This window comes from Equus quagga, chromosome 9 (genome assembly GCF_021613505.1).
Source record: "Equus quagga isolate Etosha38 chromosome 9, UCLA_HA_Equagga_1.0, whole genome shotgun sequence".
Classification (NCBI taxonomy): Eukaryota; Metazoa; Chordata; class Mammalia; order Perissodactyla; family Equidae; genus Equus; species Equus quagga.
This window is the reverse complement of record NC_060275.1, coordinates 55603772-55621573: the sequence shown is the minus strand read 5'-3', so window position 1 is coordinate 55621573 and position 17802 is coordinate 55603772. Positions and strand designations below refer to the sequence as shown.

The following is a 17802-nucleotide window of genomic DNA, read 5'->3' as shown; positions in this document are numbered from 1 at the left end:
CTGTAAATTAAACTGCAAAGTCCGCTTGAATTGGAAGGGTCCATAGGAGATGATACGGCTCAGGTCCTTGGATCTTAGAGCTGGAAGAGACCTTGGTGATCATCCTGTTCAGCCCCTCACTTTAAAGATGAAGTCAGTGAGCCCTGAGAATTGTAAGCAGCCTGCCCCAGGTTACACTGTTGGTTGATGACAGAGGTGGATTTGACCCCAGGGCTCCTGACTCCTCTATCGTCTTTGATTTCTTCGAGGTGCCTTTCATCTTTACCCAAATCAGTGTGAAGATAGACTTTGAAACTTAGAAAACCAGCTGGTACCACTTATCTCGTTTTTTGCATTAATAACTGTTTTGGCTCAGGAATCATTTAATATGAATCATAAAGTGAGACCATTAAATAGCTGCTGCCTTAAAATGCAGCGACTGTGGTTTGCTTGGACTGCATTTCTGAAGGTAATAGAAGTAAGTGAAATTTTGAACCGAAAATTCCAGCCTCAGCAATTTGTTACTTTGCTTTTTCCCGTATAGTCTGCATTATAAGATTATTCATGAGACACGTTTATTTGTGGGGGAAATTTTGTGCTTGGCTGTGTCCTGAGTGGAGCTGACATCTGTGCAGCCTCTTCTCCAGGATTCTTCTGACGTACGATGGCCTAATGTTCTGTCTCTCCTCCATCCAGCATGGCACCACGCTCCTCATGGTCGCCTCCTACGCTGGTCACATAGACTGTGTGAAGGAACTGGTTCTGCAAGGAGCAGACATCAATCTCCAGAGAGAGGTAGGTCAGGTTTCACGCTTGAATAAGAATGACCCAGGTGACAGAGATTCAACATTCTCACAATAGTGAATTCGTAAGGAAGACAAGCGTAATCATGCTTTTTTCCTACTTAACATTAAAGCCCAGATTGCAGACTTTATTGTGCCTAAAATAAGGCCCAGGAATGGACCATTGGTTGTACTTGAGTTGAATGTATCTTCTCAAGCATGTGTTGCTGTCTGAGGTAACCAAACCTCTAACCACATTCCTTAAATACGCATACGTTTCATCCCAAGCTTAAATCAGTTCTTCCTTCTTCCCTTGGGATGAAGTGCTATAGAACTTACAGGATTTTCCTGGAGATCATTATATTTTTAGAAGGTGGGTCACCAGCCTGTTCTTAATGAGCCTCACTTGCTAGACTCTCTCAGCCGTCCTCACCAAACCGTGTGCAAAGGACTTCTCTGACTGGCTGTGCATTAAATAAGGTCCCCCCCAAAAAGCCACGTAGTGAACATTGGACTGAAATGTGAGCATATCCCCGCACTTCCTTCAAGGGCAATCTCGGGAGTTTGGTCTGGCCCGGGGACCCATTCTTGTTCCATGTAGAGGAGCAGTTGGAGGCTGGGGCATTTTGACATACTTTGGGACGTGGGTCTGAGGAGGCTCCATATGTTTCTGAGCCGAGCTAGGGCCTGGTGACACATCCACAGATCATCCCTAGGGTCATTCTGACCTCTCAGTCTGCACTGACTCAGACCCAAGAGGGGCATCCTCAGGCAAGCTTCGAACTAGACTGGAGCTCTTAATTTTCCTTGATCCACTCTTATCCGAGGGCTTGCCCTGCACTTGCTGTTTCAGAAAGGATGATTCCTCAATCAAACTTTCCTCAACCAGTATACCCATCTTCCAGGCTGGACCGTCACCACTGAGTGGAGCAAATTAAGACTCACCAGGTCTAAGGGCTGGATGTTCCACGGGGCATCTAGAAATCCCTTCCATCTCGCCCCTGGGTGTCACCTTGGCCATGGCTCACGGAAGAGGGACACTTGACAGAATGTGGAGTCTGATTCTCTATAGTCCTGGATCGGCAAGCGTGGTCTGTTGAGAGGAGCGGTATAAACTACAGCAAATCCGATCAATCTTCTCACAGACTTCCGTGCAGTTTCCATGACACTGGGTCATTGTTTTAGGTTATTTTCATTTCAGCAGCTAATTTCCTTCTGAGAGGAACATGTTTGGACCCATTTAGTATTATAGTTTAAAATTACCTTAATCTTTTTATTTTTCCTCTCTGCTTTACAATCTTTGTTTATTATAACTTCAAAGAAAAGACAGATTTTTCTCTGATAAAAACAATTTGATCCAGATCTGCTTAGTCTAAAACCTTTATCCTGAAGGGTAAGTTCAACATGCACAAAAATCTCTTTAGAACAGTTGAGAAAAGCTGAGAGAAGAAGAGAAACAGTTGTTTCATCTCCAGCCAATATATGGTTTTGAGGATTTTATATTTATCTGTTTGGTTCCAATTGTTCAATTTAGGTTCTTGGAGATGAAAACAGTTGTGTGTTGAACTTAGTGGCCCTTGAAGACTTACCAAAGTGTGCCCAATTTATGTCTCAAATGATGATGCTCTGTCAGTTCCCAGTGGTCCCCTGAATTTCCTGAGCCCGTGCAGGTCTTGGGTGATAGAGCTGCTAAGCCAAAGAGAGGCCGCAACCTCACCTCGTCGGTTTTGGAAGCAGAGTGCCCAGCAGTGCTGTGGGACTTGCTTATGCAGCAGACTTCTACCGGGTTCATTCTTAATCCATTTTATAATATCAGAATACGTGTTTTCTGAAAAAGTACCTGCCATTGTTTACTTAGGTTGGCTATCTAGACACATGGAACTTGCTAGAAGACAAACTGGGAGCTAATGGTCCTGAAAGACCGTTGCTCTAGAGAACCAGCAGTGTTGGCTGAGTGGAGCTCTCAGGCATGGGAGCTGCATGTGCAGTTGTCCTGAAGCACTGGGTTTCGGTAGTAAAGTGCGTGTACATAAGACCTTTATTCACGTTCCAGACTGACATCTAGCTCCTCTTGTCTACAGATTGCTGCGTTTGTGTGCACAATGATTAATAGTATATGTGTGTGTTCCAAATTGACTCAAAAGCTTATTGAAAAATGAATCCTTCCTCTTACTGAAGAAACAATTCCTAGAAATGATCCCTGGTAGTCTCTAAAATTTAATGTCTATTAAGAAGACGAGAGTTTTCCTATTCTAACTAAGTTTCTTCGACTAGACATGGTTACATCTTAAGGTTTTTGGAACCCAGAGTCCTCCACTGTAAGAAAGCAATGAGGGTGCTTCCTACTCGTTTCTGTGGGAACCAAGGAGAGGATCACTCCTGCATTGCAGGCAGGAAGGCTCTGGGAATGGTCACGTCACCTGTGCCTTCCTGGGATAGAGCCTCGCAGGGGGCGTGAACTGGGAAGGTGTTATCATTCGTTCTGCCACAGTGGTGGACCTCATTGCTCCCTGTCACACACACACCCTTAAGAACAAGCTTCAGAGTGATTAGTAATCCTCAGGACATGCTCTTCCTGGCTTCTCACACCTTGGCAAGAACCCGCCACTTTAACATTTCCGGGTAAGCTGTAGAAAGAGGATTTTCTCTTCACTGTGCCTGGGAAAGGAGAATGTTAGCTTCATCTGTGCTGAAAGCACTGGAGTGAAGAGCATCTTCAGATGGAAAATACATATTGCTCACAAGAGTGGTATGGTGATTTTGCCCATCTTAAATAATGATTTGGGTACCAATCTTTGAGTAAGCTTGTAAAAATGGCTGGGAAGAAAGGATGCTAAAAATTGTGTCTCAGAATGTCATTGATCAGTTTAAAATTTGAAATCAAGCTCTTTTTTGTTAATATGAGCTATTTTGAGGATATTTTGAGGCCATTTGAGTGAAAGTAGATTCTTTCTTGCACTGGTAGCCTTCTCCTCTGGGGCACTAAATTCTGTAACCAGAGCTCTACCACAGTTCTTCCCTCTGTTAATGAATGCCAGTGTTTCCCAGACAAGATGCCAAGCATAGTAGTTTCCTGTGGCTGCTGTAACAAATTACCACCAACTAGATTTGCTTAAAACAACAGAAAGGTGTACTCTCACAGTTCTGGAGGCCAGAAAATTGGAGCTGTCCACAGGGCGGTACTCCTTCTGGAAGCTTTCCAGCTTTACCTCCTCCAGCTTCTGGCAGCTCTTGGCATTCCTTGACTTGTGGCCCCGTCGCTCTCATCCCTGCCTCTGTGGTGACATTGTCTCCTCCTCTTCTCTGTGTTAAATATCCCCCTACCTCACTCTTATAAAGACACTTGTTGGATTTAGGCCCCACTGGGATGGGCCAAGATAAGCCCCTCCACTAAAAATCCTTAACTTAGTCACAGCTTTTGCCCTGTGAGGTGATATTCGCAAGGTCCGGGAATTAGGATGGGGACATATCCTTTGGGCGTCTACCATTCATCCGTTACATCAAGAGTCAAGTTTTCCTTTTATCTTGTCACTTCTATGAACAAGGAATACAGTCAGTTCAAAAGTAGCCCCTTTCTAGGCTAGAAGGTTAATATGCAACAATATTTTCGTGTTTTGTTTACAGATGTATAAATCAAATGTGATGTAACCAAATGTCTTGTAAAACCAGCCTCTTTTCTCTCTCCCAGTCAGGCACAACCGCCCTGTTCTTCGCTGCCCAACAAGGACATAATGACGTCGTGAGATTTCTCTTTGAATTTGGAGCATCCACTGAATTCAGGACCAAAGTAAGAGAACTTTCTTGATTTGATACCTTGTTGAAGAATTTTGGCAGTCATGAGTATTCGTTTCTCTTCATCTAGAGTGTGAATTTGTGCTTCTCTTGTTACCAGACTTTCAAGCCTAAGAAGGCGGGTTTCACAGGTTACTTATGGTTCAGGGATAGTCCAGGGATTCAATTCAAAACACTGCATTTGTACTCTGGGCTCCAATTGGAGAATTTATGGGGAATTACTTGGATACTTTCTCGCTCCGGTAGCTTTCTACTCTGGGACAGTAAATCGCGTTATCAGAATGGATATAGGAGCAGGTGCTGTATAACTTTCCCTGTTTTCAGGTGCTTTTTTCTGCTTCAGTGTTAATCCCAGTGCTGTGATGGGGATTGTCAGAAGTACTAAGCCAATCCTGGTGAATCTGAGAGACTTCTAAGGAGGGTGATTTGGCAGGCAGTTTACTTTCTGAGAAGTCTACACTGAAATATATAATATATGACTACAGCGTATATAGTTGGGCAAGGAATTGTGGTTCTCCTTTAGAGAACTCGTTGATTTTTCAGTGGCTGTCCTGGTGGCGTAGTAGTTAAGTTCACGCACTCTGCTTCGGCAGCCCAGGGTTCATAGGTTCAGATTCCGATCCCGCGATGTTTGGATATTAGCTCAGTGACAGTCTTCCTAAAGCAAAAAGAGGAGGATTGGCAACATGTTAGCTCAGTGCCAATCTTCCTCACCAAAAAAAAAGAAGGAAAAAAAGTCATTGAGTCTTCATATTTGACGTATGGATAAGAAAACTGAGAGTGCAGAAAGATCCATTTTGTGTTCACAATATAATTTTTCATGAAAATGTTTTGTAGTAGGAGAATTTGAACTGTCATAACAGTTTTGTAATTGTTAACTTATTTCTGGCCTAATCATAACAAAAAATTCCTGAAACTTTGCCCCAGTTGGAAACTTTTAGGCTTTCTTAATCCATTGTATGTGATATTTTGATATCAGGGGAGCTTCCAGTGGGTTTTTTTTTTCCTGTTAAAATGCTAACTGTTAAGTAGATCTGAATTTCAGATAGGTCTCTGTGTTTTCTGAACCTCCTGTTGGACTGCATACATGCATCCACACATGCTGAGTATAAGATACGGTAATCCAAGGTATCTGTGTGGATATATATTTTTGTATTAATTATCATTTTATTTTTCATTATAAAAGTGATACAACTAAAAATAGAAAGTAAAGTTCTACAAAGCTAAGTCTCAACTCTTTGAACTAACTCAAAATGATCGTGTGGGTCAAAATGATCATGGCTGCTTCAGTTATCTTGGTTAGCGAGTTAATGCTGGTTTAACGCCTTGTATGTGAGCCAGTGTGTGCTATCCCAGAAATCCACAGAACAGGGGGCCCAGGGTGAGCAATTCCACGTTCCCGTTAGGTCTGCGCAGGCGTCTGAGAGCTTTCCATGGGAAGAAGAGAGTACTGAGAGGCTTTGAGTTTTCGTATGATCCTGTCATCAAAACTGACTTTGTGTCAACAGTTGTTGTCATTGTTATTAAATCTATATCCCCCAACGATGTGTTTTTAAAAATAAAAAGTATCAGCTCTTCTATGACAATCATCATATTTTTATCTATTCTCCTATCTCATTAGGCAAAGAGCTGGAAAATTGACAGAACAAAACTTGGAGACACTGGTGCTCATAGCTGCTATTGAGCAATTTCTTGATGCCCACTCACCCCACCTACACCCCCACCACCGCTAGCCTCAGCCCTCCAGTCTCTCCTTCATTCCCCACCCTTCAGAACGCAGCTCTTCCCACCACACAGCCCGTCCCCTGCTGGAGCCTTGCTCCGCCGTGTGCATCCCCCAGGATCTGACCCGCCTGTGAGTGCAGTAGCTCTGGTAGCAGTGTTTCTCCAAGTGAGGCCACCTGCCACCTGCGCACCGCAGTCACCTCACGTGACCAGTCAAAAGGCCTATTTCTGGGCCTCACTCAAGACCTCCTGAATCAGACCCTCTGAGGATGGGGCTCCGAGGGTAGGCATTTTGAATAAACACTCTATGTACAATTTAGAAACCACACTATCTTAAATGTATGATTTGTACTTTATAACCAGGTATACATGTTCTTGCATTCTTTATAATTAGCTCACAAGTCCACATACCAGTTCACGGAGCCAAACAAACAACACAACAATCCTAGATGGGAAAAGATAAGTGCTGAGCTGCAGCACCTGAGAAAAACCATGAAGGGTTTCAGTTGACCCCAAACTCAGTGAGTTGGGAGTGTGATGTGGTTGGCGTAAAAGCTAGTTCTAATTTAGCCCACAGAGATAAAAATAGACTAGCTGGAACAAATGAGCGTCGCCTTCTGCATCAGACCACATCTACTTTACAGGGCTCTGTTTGTTTCTAGGGCCCACGCTTTACAAGAGAGCTGGACAACTTGGCACGTGCTCAGAGGAAAATCCTAAGCAGGGTGGTGAGAGGCACAGGGAATCTGCTGTAGTTATCTGCTCTTTTAGTGGATGCAGAGCTTGTCCAGTGAAGGCAGTGGCCCCAGAGTTACCCGGTAAGAGCACCTTAATCTCAGAGGCCTACCACTGAGTGGAACCCCAGGGAGAAGCCAGCGTTTGTCAGGAGGGTGTCTGGCCAGAAGCCACAGGAGACTGTTCTGGTAATTGTAGGACACAACTTTCTATGCTTTGTTTCCCTTAGTGAGAGGCAGATAGCTGATTCTGCATTGGGCCTGGGAAATTTCTAAGTGAATGATAATAACTTAGTCACATAACTGTAATATATCTCAAGCAAATCATGCAAGTGTACAACAGGATGATATCCTTAGGATGAAGCCTGTCTTGATTATAAAGAAAAAGTAAGAGATAAAAGAGGAAAAGTGAGTTTGTTATTATCTATGGGCAAATTCTTTTCCAGAGTTCTCCCTGTGCGAGGAGCGTCTGCTTGGTGAAACGTGCCCTCACTGTTTCTCATGTGTTTCTACTTTGTGTGTCCACAGGACGGGGGCACTGCCCTGTTGGCCGCCAGTCAGTATGGGCACATGCGGGTGGTGGAGACCTTGCTGAAGCACGGAGCCAACATCCATGACCAACTTTATGTGAGTGTGTTTCGAAGGGACACTAGGTGGATACTTGCTCATCCCCTCAGCACACATTCCATTGCCATGTAAATTCAGATGCCAGAAATGCCAACTTCAAACATATTTTAATGAACAGTAGAACTTTAATCTGAGATATCAAGGAAAAAAGATACAGTTAACCAGATGAGCTTTTTTGAGTCGAAACCACATAATCTTCTTTACCCATCTTTGTTCTGCCCTTTTAAGTCTCTTGTACATATGAGATATTTCATGTACCTGCACAATCAGGATCTTCAAAACTCATGTGATACACACTTATTCATAACATGACAAGCCTGGCATATGGACTTGCTGAAAACCAAAATGAATTTTCCTATTGTAGAGTTATTTGGGAGGAAGGACACAAAAAAGGAGAAGTCAAGTTGTTTGGAAGAGAAGTGAGGTTGGGTGGCTGAAGACCTGTGAAATACGTGCATGTCGTTAACCTTTGAAAGGCGTCCACTGCCGGTGTGGATCCGGGTGCAGCTAACTGGCAATGAGCATGTTACTCAAGGGCTCTGGTAATTGATTGTTACTGTAATTCCGTAGGGTTTATGGCAAATGTTATTCTGGCTTTGTAGAAAAAAATAAAATATAGGGAGATAAAGTGACTTGACATGGTCTTATGGTGAGGAGTGGAAGAATTCCTGCCTTCCGTTATCTGGGAACCATATTTTAGGCTATCCTATAGCTAAACATTAGCACTTACCCCTGGGCCACTGTACTTTCATAGATGTGTAGTGAGATGTGTAGGTGTGAACTTTTCCATTTGAACACTTTTCCCAGAGTTTACACAGTTCTTTAACTCTGACAGATCACAGACCTCCTTGAAGTACATAGCAACTAGCCTTACCCTTTGCACTTCAAAACCTGTAACCCTCTTTGAGCCTGCAGCATTCCTTCCCAGTTGAATGGCTGAATTACTTGATAATGGTCTAAAGGAGTGATTCTCAGTTCTGGCTGCCCACTACAATCACCTAGGGAGCTTGAAAAATACCACTTCCCTGACCCCCCACAGTCCCACTAAGCTGGAGTCTCTGAGGGTGCAGCTTGGCCACAGGTGGTTCTGACGATTGGCCAAGTCTAAGAAACACAAGTCTACAGCTGTGGCTCTTTCTTTGGCTGCATGTAGGTCAGGTGTATCTGAGCGTGTGTATTAGTATATGTATGTGTAGGGTGAAGAGGGAGGGCCCAAGTTTTTGGAAAAGGAAAATGAGTTGTGATTTTCATAGCATTACCTTCCATAGTCAGCAATCCAAACTGACTGTGGCTGTAGACTTTGTACTCTTAGATAATATTCTTCTGAAGTCGCATCGGGGTGGCACATAATCTTAGAAACAGAGTTTGGGGAGAACCCATTCCCATTGTAAACTCTCTGTTATAAGGTGATTCAAGAAGTTCCATGCAGCAGAACTTCCATTTTATGTTGACTTTCACCCTTGCCCAAATAGTCCAAATGTAAATGTTGCCATTAAAAACATTGAAATATGGGGGATCCTGGTCAATGATCCCTGAAAACTTCTAGGAACAGAAATTGTAATGCACAGTAAAAAATCCAATACCTGGATATCTGTTTTAGAAAATTCCCAAGAGTTATCAGCTGATAAGGGCATGGTGGACTTTGTGTGGCAACACAGTAAGGAGCAGCTGAAAATTTTATCCCCCATATCAAACTTATGCTCAAAAAACTGTACAGGGGGCCAGCCTATAGTGGTTAAGTTCCTGTGCTCCACTTTGGCAGCCTGGGGTTCACAGGTTTGGATCCAGGGTGCGTATCTAGCACCGCTCATCAAGCCACGCTGTGGAGGCATCCCACATAAAATAGAGGAAGATTGGCACAGATGTTAGCTCAGCGACAGTCTTCCTCAAGCAAAAACAGAGGAAGATTGGCAACAGATGTTAGCTCAGGGCCACTCTACCTCACAAAAAAAACCCCAAAAACAAAAAACCTGTAAGGGTGATTAATTTTTTAATGATTGCCTGGAGGGGAGTCTGGCAGCTTGGCGGACACACACTGGAAATCCTGGCAGGGGGAAGTGCCTTGTATTTTAACTTGTGGTTAGTGTTCCAGATGGGAGGGTGGAAATTAGCTGGATTACCTGGTGTTTTCCACTAGGATGTGCTCAGGTGTTCCACTGAGGTCTAAAAATAACGCAGCTCACCGTGTTCTGTGAGTGCTATCTGTGTGAACTGAGCCTCTGAGGAGGATGCATGCTCTCAGCTGACCGATGTATTTGCTAAAATTACCCAGTGGCATGTCTTCACGAAAAACAAATGACCAAGAGACATAGACACCCAGTTAAAAAGAAAACTAAAGAAACTTGGAAGCAAGCACTCGCTTGGGCTTTTATGCAGGATTGCTTCGTTGTGTTTAGAGGTGGTGGTGGTATCTGCTGGGCCTTCAGGGAGCGAATTCACGGATATTCTTTCTAGGGCAGCTTTTTCTGAAAGCATCTTGTGTTTTAAACCTGGGAGAAACTGCATGTTGGGGAGACATGGATAAGGGAGCAAGAGAAAGGAGCGGGCACAATCTAATCCCAAGAGCACTTTTTACTCCCGATTCATAAAAGCACACAAAGTAGATTTGGGGGATTTGTTTGGTTTTTGTTTTTTATTGATAGACTTTCTTTTTTGTTTTTTAACGAATACTTAGGTCTTAATTGACAAAATGACTGAAACAGAAAATTGTATTAGATGTATATATTTTCATCTAATTTAAAAGGGGATGGACTCTGAGATCATGCGACAAAACAGAAGGCAGCTAAGAGAAGAAGTCTATGGAGACAAGAGAAAAATGATGACTGGCTATTTGGAAAACCTGGGCGGCTGCTGCCAGCTGGGTGTATCATAAGCTCTATGACCAAGATTTTGTAGAGTGAACAGTCACTACATATGTTATAACTTATCATAAAACTGTCTATTTTTTTTTATTGCAGTAACATTGGCTTATAACATTATATAAATTTCAGGTGCACATCATTATATATTTCGATTTCTGTGTAGATTACATCATGTTCACCACCCAAAGACTAATTACAACCCATGCCCACACACATGTACTTAATCATCCTTTTTGCCCTCCTCCCTCCCCCCTTCCCCTCTAACCACCAATCCGATCTTTGTTTCTATGTGTTTTTCGTTTTTATCTTCTATTTATGAGTGAGATCATACGGTATTTGACTTTCTCCCTCTAACTTATTTCACTTAGCATAATACCCTCGAGGTCCATCCATGTTGTCACAAATGGCCGGATTTCATCATTTATTATGGCTGAGTAGTATTCCATTGTGCATAAATACCACATCTTCTTTATCCATTCATCCCTTGATGGGCACCTAGGTTGCTTCCAAGTCTTGGCTATTGTGAATTATGCTGCACTGAACATAGGGGTGCATGTATCTTTATGCCTTTGTGTTTTCAAGTTCTTTGGATAAATACCCAGAGTGGTGGAATAGCTGAATCATATGGTATTTCTATTCTTAATTTTTCAAGGAATCTCCATACTGTTTTCCATAGTGGCTGCACCAGTTTGCACTCCCACCAGCAGTGTAGAAGGGTTCCCTTCTCTCCACATGCTCGCTAACACTTATTGTTTCCTGTCTTGTTAATTATAGCCATTCTGACCAGAGTGAGGTCATACCTCATTGCAGTTTTGATTTGCGTTTCCCTGATAGTTAATGATTTTGAACATTTTTTCATGTGCCTGTTGGCCAGCTGTACATCTTCTTTGGAGAGATGTCTGTTCAGATCTTTTGCCCATTTTTTAACTGGGTTGTTAGTGTTTTTCTTATTGAGATGTACAAGCTCCCAAATTTTTGATAATTGTTTTATTCAGTGTTTATTTTTGAACCAGTATTTCTTGATTTGTGTGTTTTGGATATTAACCCCTTATCAGATATATGGTTTGCAAATATCTTCTCCTAATTGTTAGGTTGTCTTTTCATCTTGTTGGTGGTTCCCTTTGCTGTGCAGAGGCTTTTTAGTCTGATGTAGTCCCATTTGTTTATTTTTTCTATTGTTTCCCTTGCCCAGTCAGACATGGTCCTTGAAAATACGCTGCCAAGACTGATGTCGAAGTAAAACTGTCTATTTTAAACTTTACCTTTCTGCCTGCCTTAGTGCGATGCTTTAGGATCATTCTTCAAAAAATAAAGCAGTTACCATGCATGGGGAAAAAAGGGAGGGGATAGAAGTGGAAAATTGTATTAAATGTGTGTACTTTTTAATCTAATTTCTTTTAAAATAAATGTGAAAGATGGTTTTTTAACACTTTCAACTTTGCTGTCTCTCAGGATGGAGCCACTGCTCTCTTCTTAGCTGCCCAAGGTGGTTACTTGGATGTTATTCGATTATTATTGTCTTCAGGAGCAAAAGTCAACCAGCCAAGGCAGGTAATGTCCCCGTGCACGGAGCAGGGCACAGGGAGGGCCAGCTGTCCTGCAGCGCCACCTACTGGACATAACCAGTCAGCTCCGGGTGTCTTGAAATCCTTCTGCTTCTGTGATGAAAGTTCATTAGGTTTCTCCTGTTCTTTGCTTTGGGTTCACTCGGAAGCCAATGAAGTCAGGCTGACATCACCATTTACTATTTTTAAAACTTGAGTGAGGGGCTGGCAGGTGGCGTAGTGCTTAAGTTTGTGCACTCCACTTCAGTGGCCCAGGGTTTGCCAGTTTGGATCTGGGGCACGGATCTGACACTGCTCATCAAGCCATGCTGTGGCGGCATCCCACATAAAATAGAGGAAGATTGGCACAGCTGTTAGCTCAGCGACAGTCTTCACACACAAAACAAAACTTAAGTGTTTGGTGTCTGAGGTGAAATACATACTCTGCCACCTGCTGTTCAAATAAATTATGGCTGCGCTGACTAATGAGAATAGGCTAGGCGGGGCCATCAGTGAAGAGAGGTGAGTCAGGGAGCCTTGCCCCTGCCCAGCCCCTCTGCTTATCTCTTACCCCACTTCTTGCACCAAGCCAAAGAGGAGCCTGTGTCAGTGGAATCACGAGTAGATTCTGCACCTTCATCTCTCAGTATTAGAACGCTATTGAGACTTCATTTACCGACAGCAGGCTAACATCTGGCATAAGATTAATTGCTGCTTAAAGGAACAGCACTGTAGGGTCATCCAGGCTGCATTTGTAAATGGTGAAGAACCGTCCAAATGTAAGGCATTGTAATTAGCTTCTCTTATATAGGAACCATTTCTTCACTAATTAACTTGTTTTTAAGAAAGCGTTACTTTAAAGGTAGTTTTCGAGGGAAAAGTCAAACTGATTTCTTTCTAGTAAATACCCAGGCAGATTCCCACTGTAATGTGACCTGATATGGGAATGCGTTTATGTTCATGTAATAAATAGCTATGGGAACCTTAAGGTTGGTCTGAGCTCTTGGCCACAGGCTTCTTCAGTCTTTAGAAGTCCAAGTGCATACAGAACCTAAGAAAAGAGTCTATGGGCAAAGTGGGTTTGAAGTCAGTAATCCTGAGTTCTAGATCCAGCTCTGCCAATAACTAGCTGTGTGGTGTTGAACAAGTGAATCAGCCTCTCTGGACCTCTCTTCCTTCATCTAAAAATTGGGAGGCTGGGCAGGATGACATTGACGATCTCTTCAAGCTCCCAAATTTTTGATAATTGTTTTATTCAACATTTATTTTTGAAACAGTATCTCTTGAGCACTTAGCATGTGTCAAACACTGCTATGAAGGTGAGATTATATTTTTAGGATTTTAAAGCTATCTTTAGGTTTAGATGGTCCCAGGAATACTCTTGGGAAAGGAAGCTTTCAGAAAAAGTTGCACTTCCATACCTGCCAGAGTTGACGTTTAGGGATTGGAGTTTAATATTTTCTTGTTGGTCCTTCTTATTTTGAAATTGTTGATTGATTCTGAATCAGAGCCTTCATTTTACCAAAATTAATAAAAGAATTGGTAATTTTAAATTGCATAAGTTTGATTTGGAGGCCATTATTGAGGGTATCACCGTGAATTTAGAAATTAGAGGTTATCAAGATTGTCAAGTCTTTCTGAAATAATTTCTGGCACTTTGACAAATCTGTTTGTAAAATAAATTGTATTATTCATATGCCTAAGGTGCTGTTTGTAAAGAACCAAGTTGATATAAGAGATTTTATTTGAAATGTTGCAGGGATTGTATCTGTTTAAACCTAAATTGAGTCATGTGATGTCGTGGAAGCCAAGAAGTCAAGGAGTGAACAACAGTGCCGTGGTAGCCATGACACACACAGGAGTGAGGACAACCTGGGCCAAGTGGATGGCCTCGTCTGGGAGAGGGAGGACCCCGCCCCCGGGGTCAAGGAGCGGGTGACGTGCCCTTCCAAAAACTGTGTCTAACGCGATTGTTTGGAATTGTGAGAGTCCAGCTCTGAAAAGATTGTTATTCAGGAACAGGTGTTTTAGGGAAGAATTGGCTTTGGGGGAAAAAAAGCTCTTTTTATAGAGCACACTAACCTCACTGTATCCTCTACCCATAATGTTTTTACTACCTGCCGTGAGCTTATAAATAAAAGGTTATGTAGCCAGGGCAGACTTGTCCAAGCTCTGCCTTCTCTCGAAGGTAAACTCTGCATATGTAATTCCATTCCAAGAAAACAAGTATTGTCTTAAACAGGGCAAAAATGACATCAGTCCCAGCTGACTTTGTCACAGTTTATGAGGAGGTTAAAAGAAAAGTCTATTTAAAAGTTCCTGTTAAAATGGCCTGCTCATGGTAGAATATTATATAGGTGGGGCACTTGGAAACCAATGTTGTATTCTGAAATCTTATTGTCATTGTCAGAAAATTCTTGAATTTACAAAATAACGACAAGGATATTTTCCTGCCTTAATTTCTTAACTTTTTAAGATAAATCTGATTTATAATTTTTGCATTGCCATTCTGTGGAGTCCTGACTGTGACACACTGTGACAGGATGTGAATGAAGTTATGTTGAAATTATTCAGTTGACATTTGGCCTAAGCTACAGGTAATCTGGAAGGGGGTCGTGGGAGTGACTTTTCCTTGTGACTCTGTCACTGAGGAACTAATCGAAAACCTTTTTTAGTACTTTTGCGAAAAGGAAGCATAGTCACACAGCAAGCCGTGGGCAGACTTTGGAAAGACTAAGTTCTTGATTTGAAACTTGAAGATATTTCCCTTCTAAGTTGTCCTAGATGAAGAGGTCAGGAGTCACACAGATAAGTGTAATTCATAGTTAGTTTTAAAACTCATTTTCAGTTCTTTCTATGTGTCCTCACAAAGTAGAGTTGATATGAGTCAAACCTTTTTAATCACTAGCTGAGATGGCTATTTAGTCTGTTTTTCTATCAAAATGCTTTGACGTATACTTTTCCCAACTCAGCTCACCTACCTTATTCACACGATGCTTTTATAGAGTGATATGGTCCAACTCCGCTCACCCAGAGCTGAGGTGGCGTGTCATCGCTCATCTCTGTCTAGTCCTCTGAATGTGCTAATCAACATTTCTTTGAAGCCTGACCGAAAGGCCATCTCATAAAGTGCCTTCTCTAACAGAAACCCTGGTTTGGACTTGTTTGCAGAGATGCTGGGACCCAGAGAGTAACAGTGCTCTCGGGTTGCAGGCCTGGAGGGGCAAACCCAGTGGTGGGCAATGGGAAAAAGTGGAGCCAACAGATTGGTAAGGTATCCTGAGGGCTTGGAGATGCAAGCAGGCAGCAATGGCGAGGCCCTGCTGCTTGCGTTCCCTCTGCACATGGTAGGCACTCAGAAAGGGTGTGTTGACTACCAGAGGACACCCTGTGGCTTGGGCAGATGCCAGTGAGGTCTGGAAGGCTGCAGTACCCAGGGATCGATGACTGGGAACTAAAACAGGCTCAGATGTAGGCCCAGGCTCACGGGCGGGACACCAGTCCCGGGAAGACTGTGCGAGCCAGCTAGAGAGCCAAAGCCAGGTTTCTTGGGGTGGGAGTCGGGGGTGCAGCTTATAGGTACAGGGATCTGGAAATCTGAAGGACGGGAAACACAGTCCCAGTTTTGCTTATTAACTTGAGCAAGTTGCTTACTCTCCCCTATCTCATTTTTTTCATCTGTAAAATGAGGGTAGTAATATCTTTGCTGTAGGCGTCTTGTGAGAATGAAATAAAACGATCCCTGCAGCACTCTTGATGCAGTGGCTGATATGCCCAGGTGCTTCGTAAATGTTCGGTTTTGCCTTATCATTTCCATACGGTCCAGGCCTCACTGGAACAGAAAACCCATCAGAAATCAAGCTTGTACTCTTCCTCTCCCTCCACTCCTTTTTTTGGCCAGCTTACTCTGCTTGCTTATGTTGTATGTGGTCCCCAAGTGTACAGGTGTCAACGAAAATAATCCATAACCAATCTATAAATGAAAATTTGGGTGAGTTTATTCTGAGCTTAAATCTTAGGATTATAACCCAGGAGAGTCTTTCCACAAAGCAACAGAGCACTCCAAAGAAGTGGGGGTACACAGGGTGGTTATATACCCTCAAAGAGGGTGTTTCACATATGATTGAAATATCCCTTTTACAATAGTCACGAGGCTGCTCTGTCAGCACAGCGATTGGTGGAAATGGCAGATAGGTCTGCTGTCTCAGTGAACACCGCAGGGTGGCAGGTGTGTTGCCTCGGGCTGGGGGGTCACAGATGAGCGCTGCAATCGGTTCCCAGCCTAAAGAAAGATGCTTAATCTTTAAGGAGATGCCAACGTTGGGAGGGGGAGAGAAGTTGCACCTTTATCTCAAGGGCCTTTTGCTCTTGCCATAGGGAATCTCTAAAGCACATATACAATGCATGCTCAACGGCCTCGGTCAGGCCCTTTTGGAAAGACAAGGTCAGGCCGAATTAGATTTACACCAAATGGCCTCCTCATATATTCCAATATATCCTATTACTTGCCATTTTTATTTGTCACAGGTCAGAGTCTTGGGGTAGCCACGTCATTGTTGCAGCTCACCTGTGCACACCGGGCCCCAGTGGACTGGCTGGTCTTCCCGTCCCTCATCTGATCACCTGTGGATGGGGACAATGGGGTCAGGCTGTGGGCAATGCAGACATCTGGTAACATCTTTTACAGACCCATTTGCTGGATGGGGACATCAAGCAGGGACACAGTGATGAGGAATGGCTCCCGGGCAGGGAAGGGCTGGTAGCAGTGTTGTGTCCATATGGACCCCCCTTTGCTACTGCTGAGGTTCCTTATATCTCTTGGGCCCCCAATTTAGACTAGGGTTGGTCCCCAAGAACTTCTGTCTGGCTTGAGCCTGCAGGTGAAGTGGCCTAAGTGTAGGGACTTGAAGGCAGGAGAAGCAGAGCCAGTGCCACTTAATATCCCCATTCCCACGAAGAGAATGGTTCTAATTCTTTTTTCTAAATAATCGTTAGGAGTCTAAATAAGATCAAATGAGATTTAGTCTCTAATACAAGTCATGTCGTATGCTCCATCCCATGCTGTGACCTGTTTATAAAACTGTATTAGATACTTGAAAATGTTATCTCAAATGGAATGAGAGAATAACAGAGTTGGAAGGAGCTGAAGAAGTCACCTATTTAACCATCCATCAGGTACTTGAATCTTTTCTTTAACAATCCTGCTGAGTGGTGATCACCCGCAGTTGAACCCCTCCAGGCATGGGGAACGCATTACCACCTCATCAGCTTATTTGTTGTTTAACCAGCCCTCATTATCATTTCTTTCTTACACTGAGCCAAAGTCTCTGTGTAGCTTTCGCCTATCAGTGTTCTTTTCATCACTTGGTATGCAAAGTGACTCCAAATCCTTTTCTGCTTGGTATGCCCACAAATAGTAAATCACAGCTCTCATAACCCTGTGAATCTTACCTTCTTCAGCTAAAATGTTCTATTTCCTTTTTTTAAAAAAAGTGCTGTAGGGCTGGCTCCGTGGCTGAGTGGTTAAGTTTGCGCACTCCGCTTCAGCCGCCCAGGGTTTTGCTGGTTCAGATCCTGGGTGCGGACCTAGCACCACTCATCAGGCCATGCTGAGGTGGCGTCCCACATAGCAGAGCCAGAAGGACCCGCAACTAGAATATACAACTATGTACTGGGGGCTTTGGGAGAAGAAGAAGAAAAAGAAGAAAGAAAGAAAGAAAGATTGGCAACAGATGTTAGGGCAGGGCCAGTCTTTGAA

General features: G+C 43.2%; 1 protein-coding gene across 9 annotated transcripts in view; it reads left to right on the top strand.

Annotated features, from left to right (window-relative positions):
* ANKRD29 (ankyrin repeat domain 29) overlaps positions 1 to 17802 on the top strand; it is a 56304-nt gene that overhangs the window by 23841 nt on the left and 14661 nt on the right. For 8 of the 9 annotated variants that reach the window (XM_046671755.1, XM_046671747.1, XM_046671746.1 and 5 more), the window contains 4 exons: positions 676 to 774; positions 4450 to 4548; positions 7541 to 7639; positions 11953 to 12051. In XM_046671755.1, the coding sequence (XP_046527711.1) occupies positions 694 to 774; positions 4450 to 4548; positions 7541 to 7639; positions 11953 to 12051 (378 nt within the window). In that variant the 5' untranslated portion in view covers positions 676 to 693. The remainder of the gene's footprint in view (positions 1 to 675; positions 775 to 4449; positions 4549 to 7540; positions 7640 to 11952; positions 12052 to 17802) is intronic. The other variant, XM_046671748.1, reaches the window with a different exon arrangement.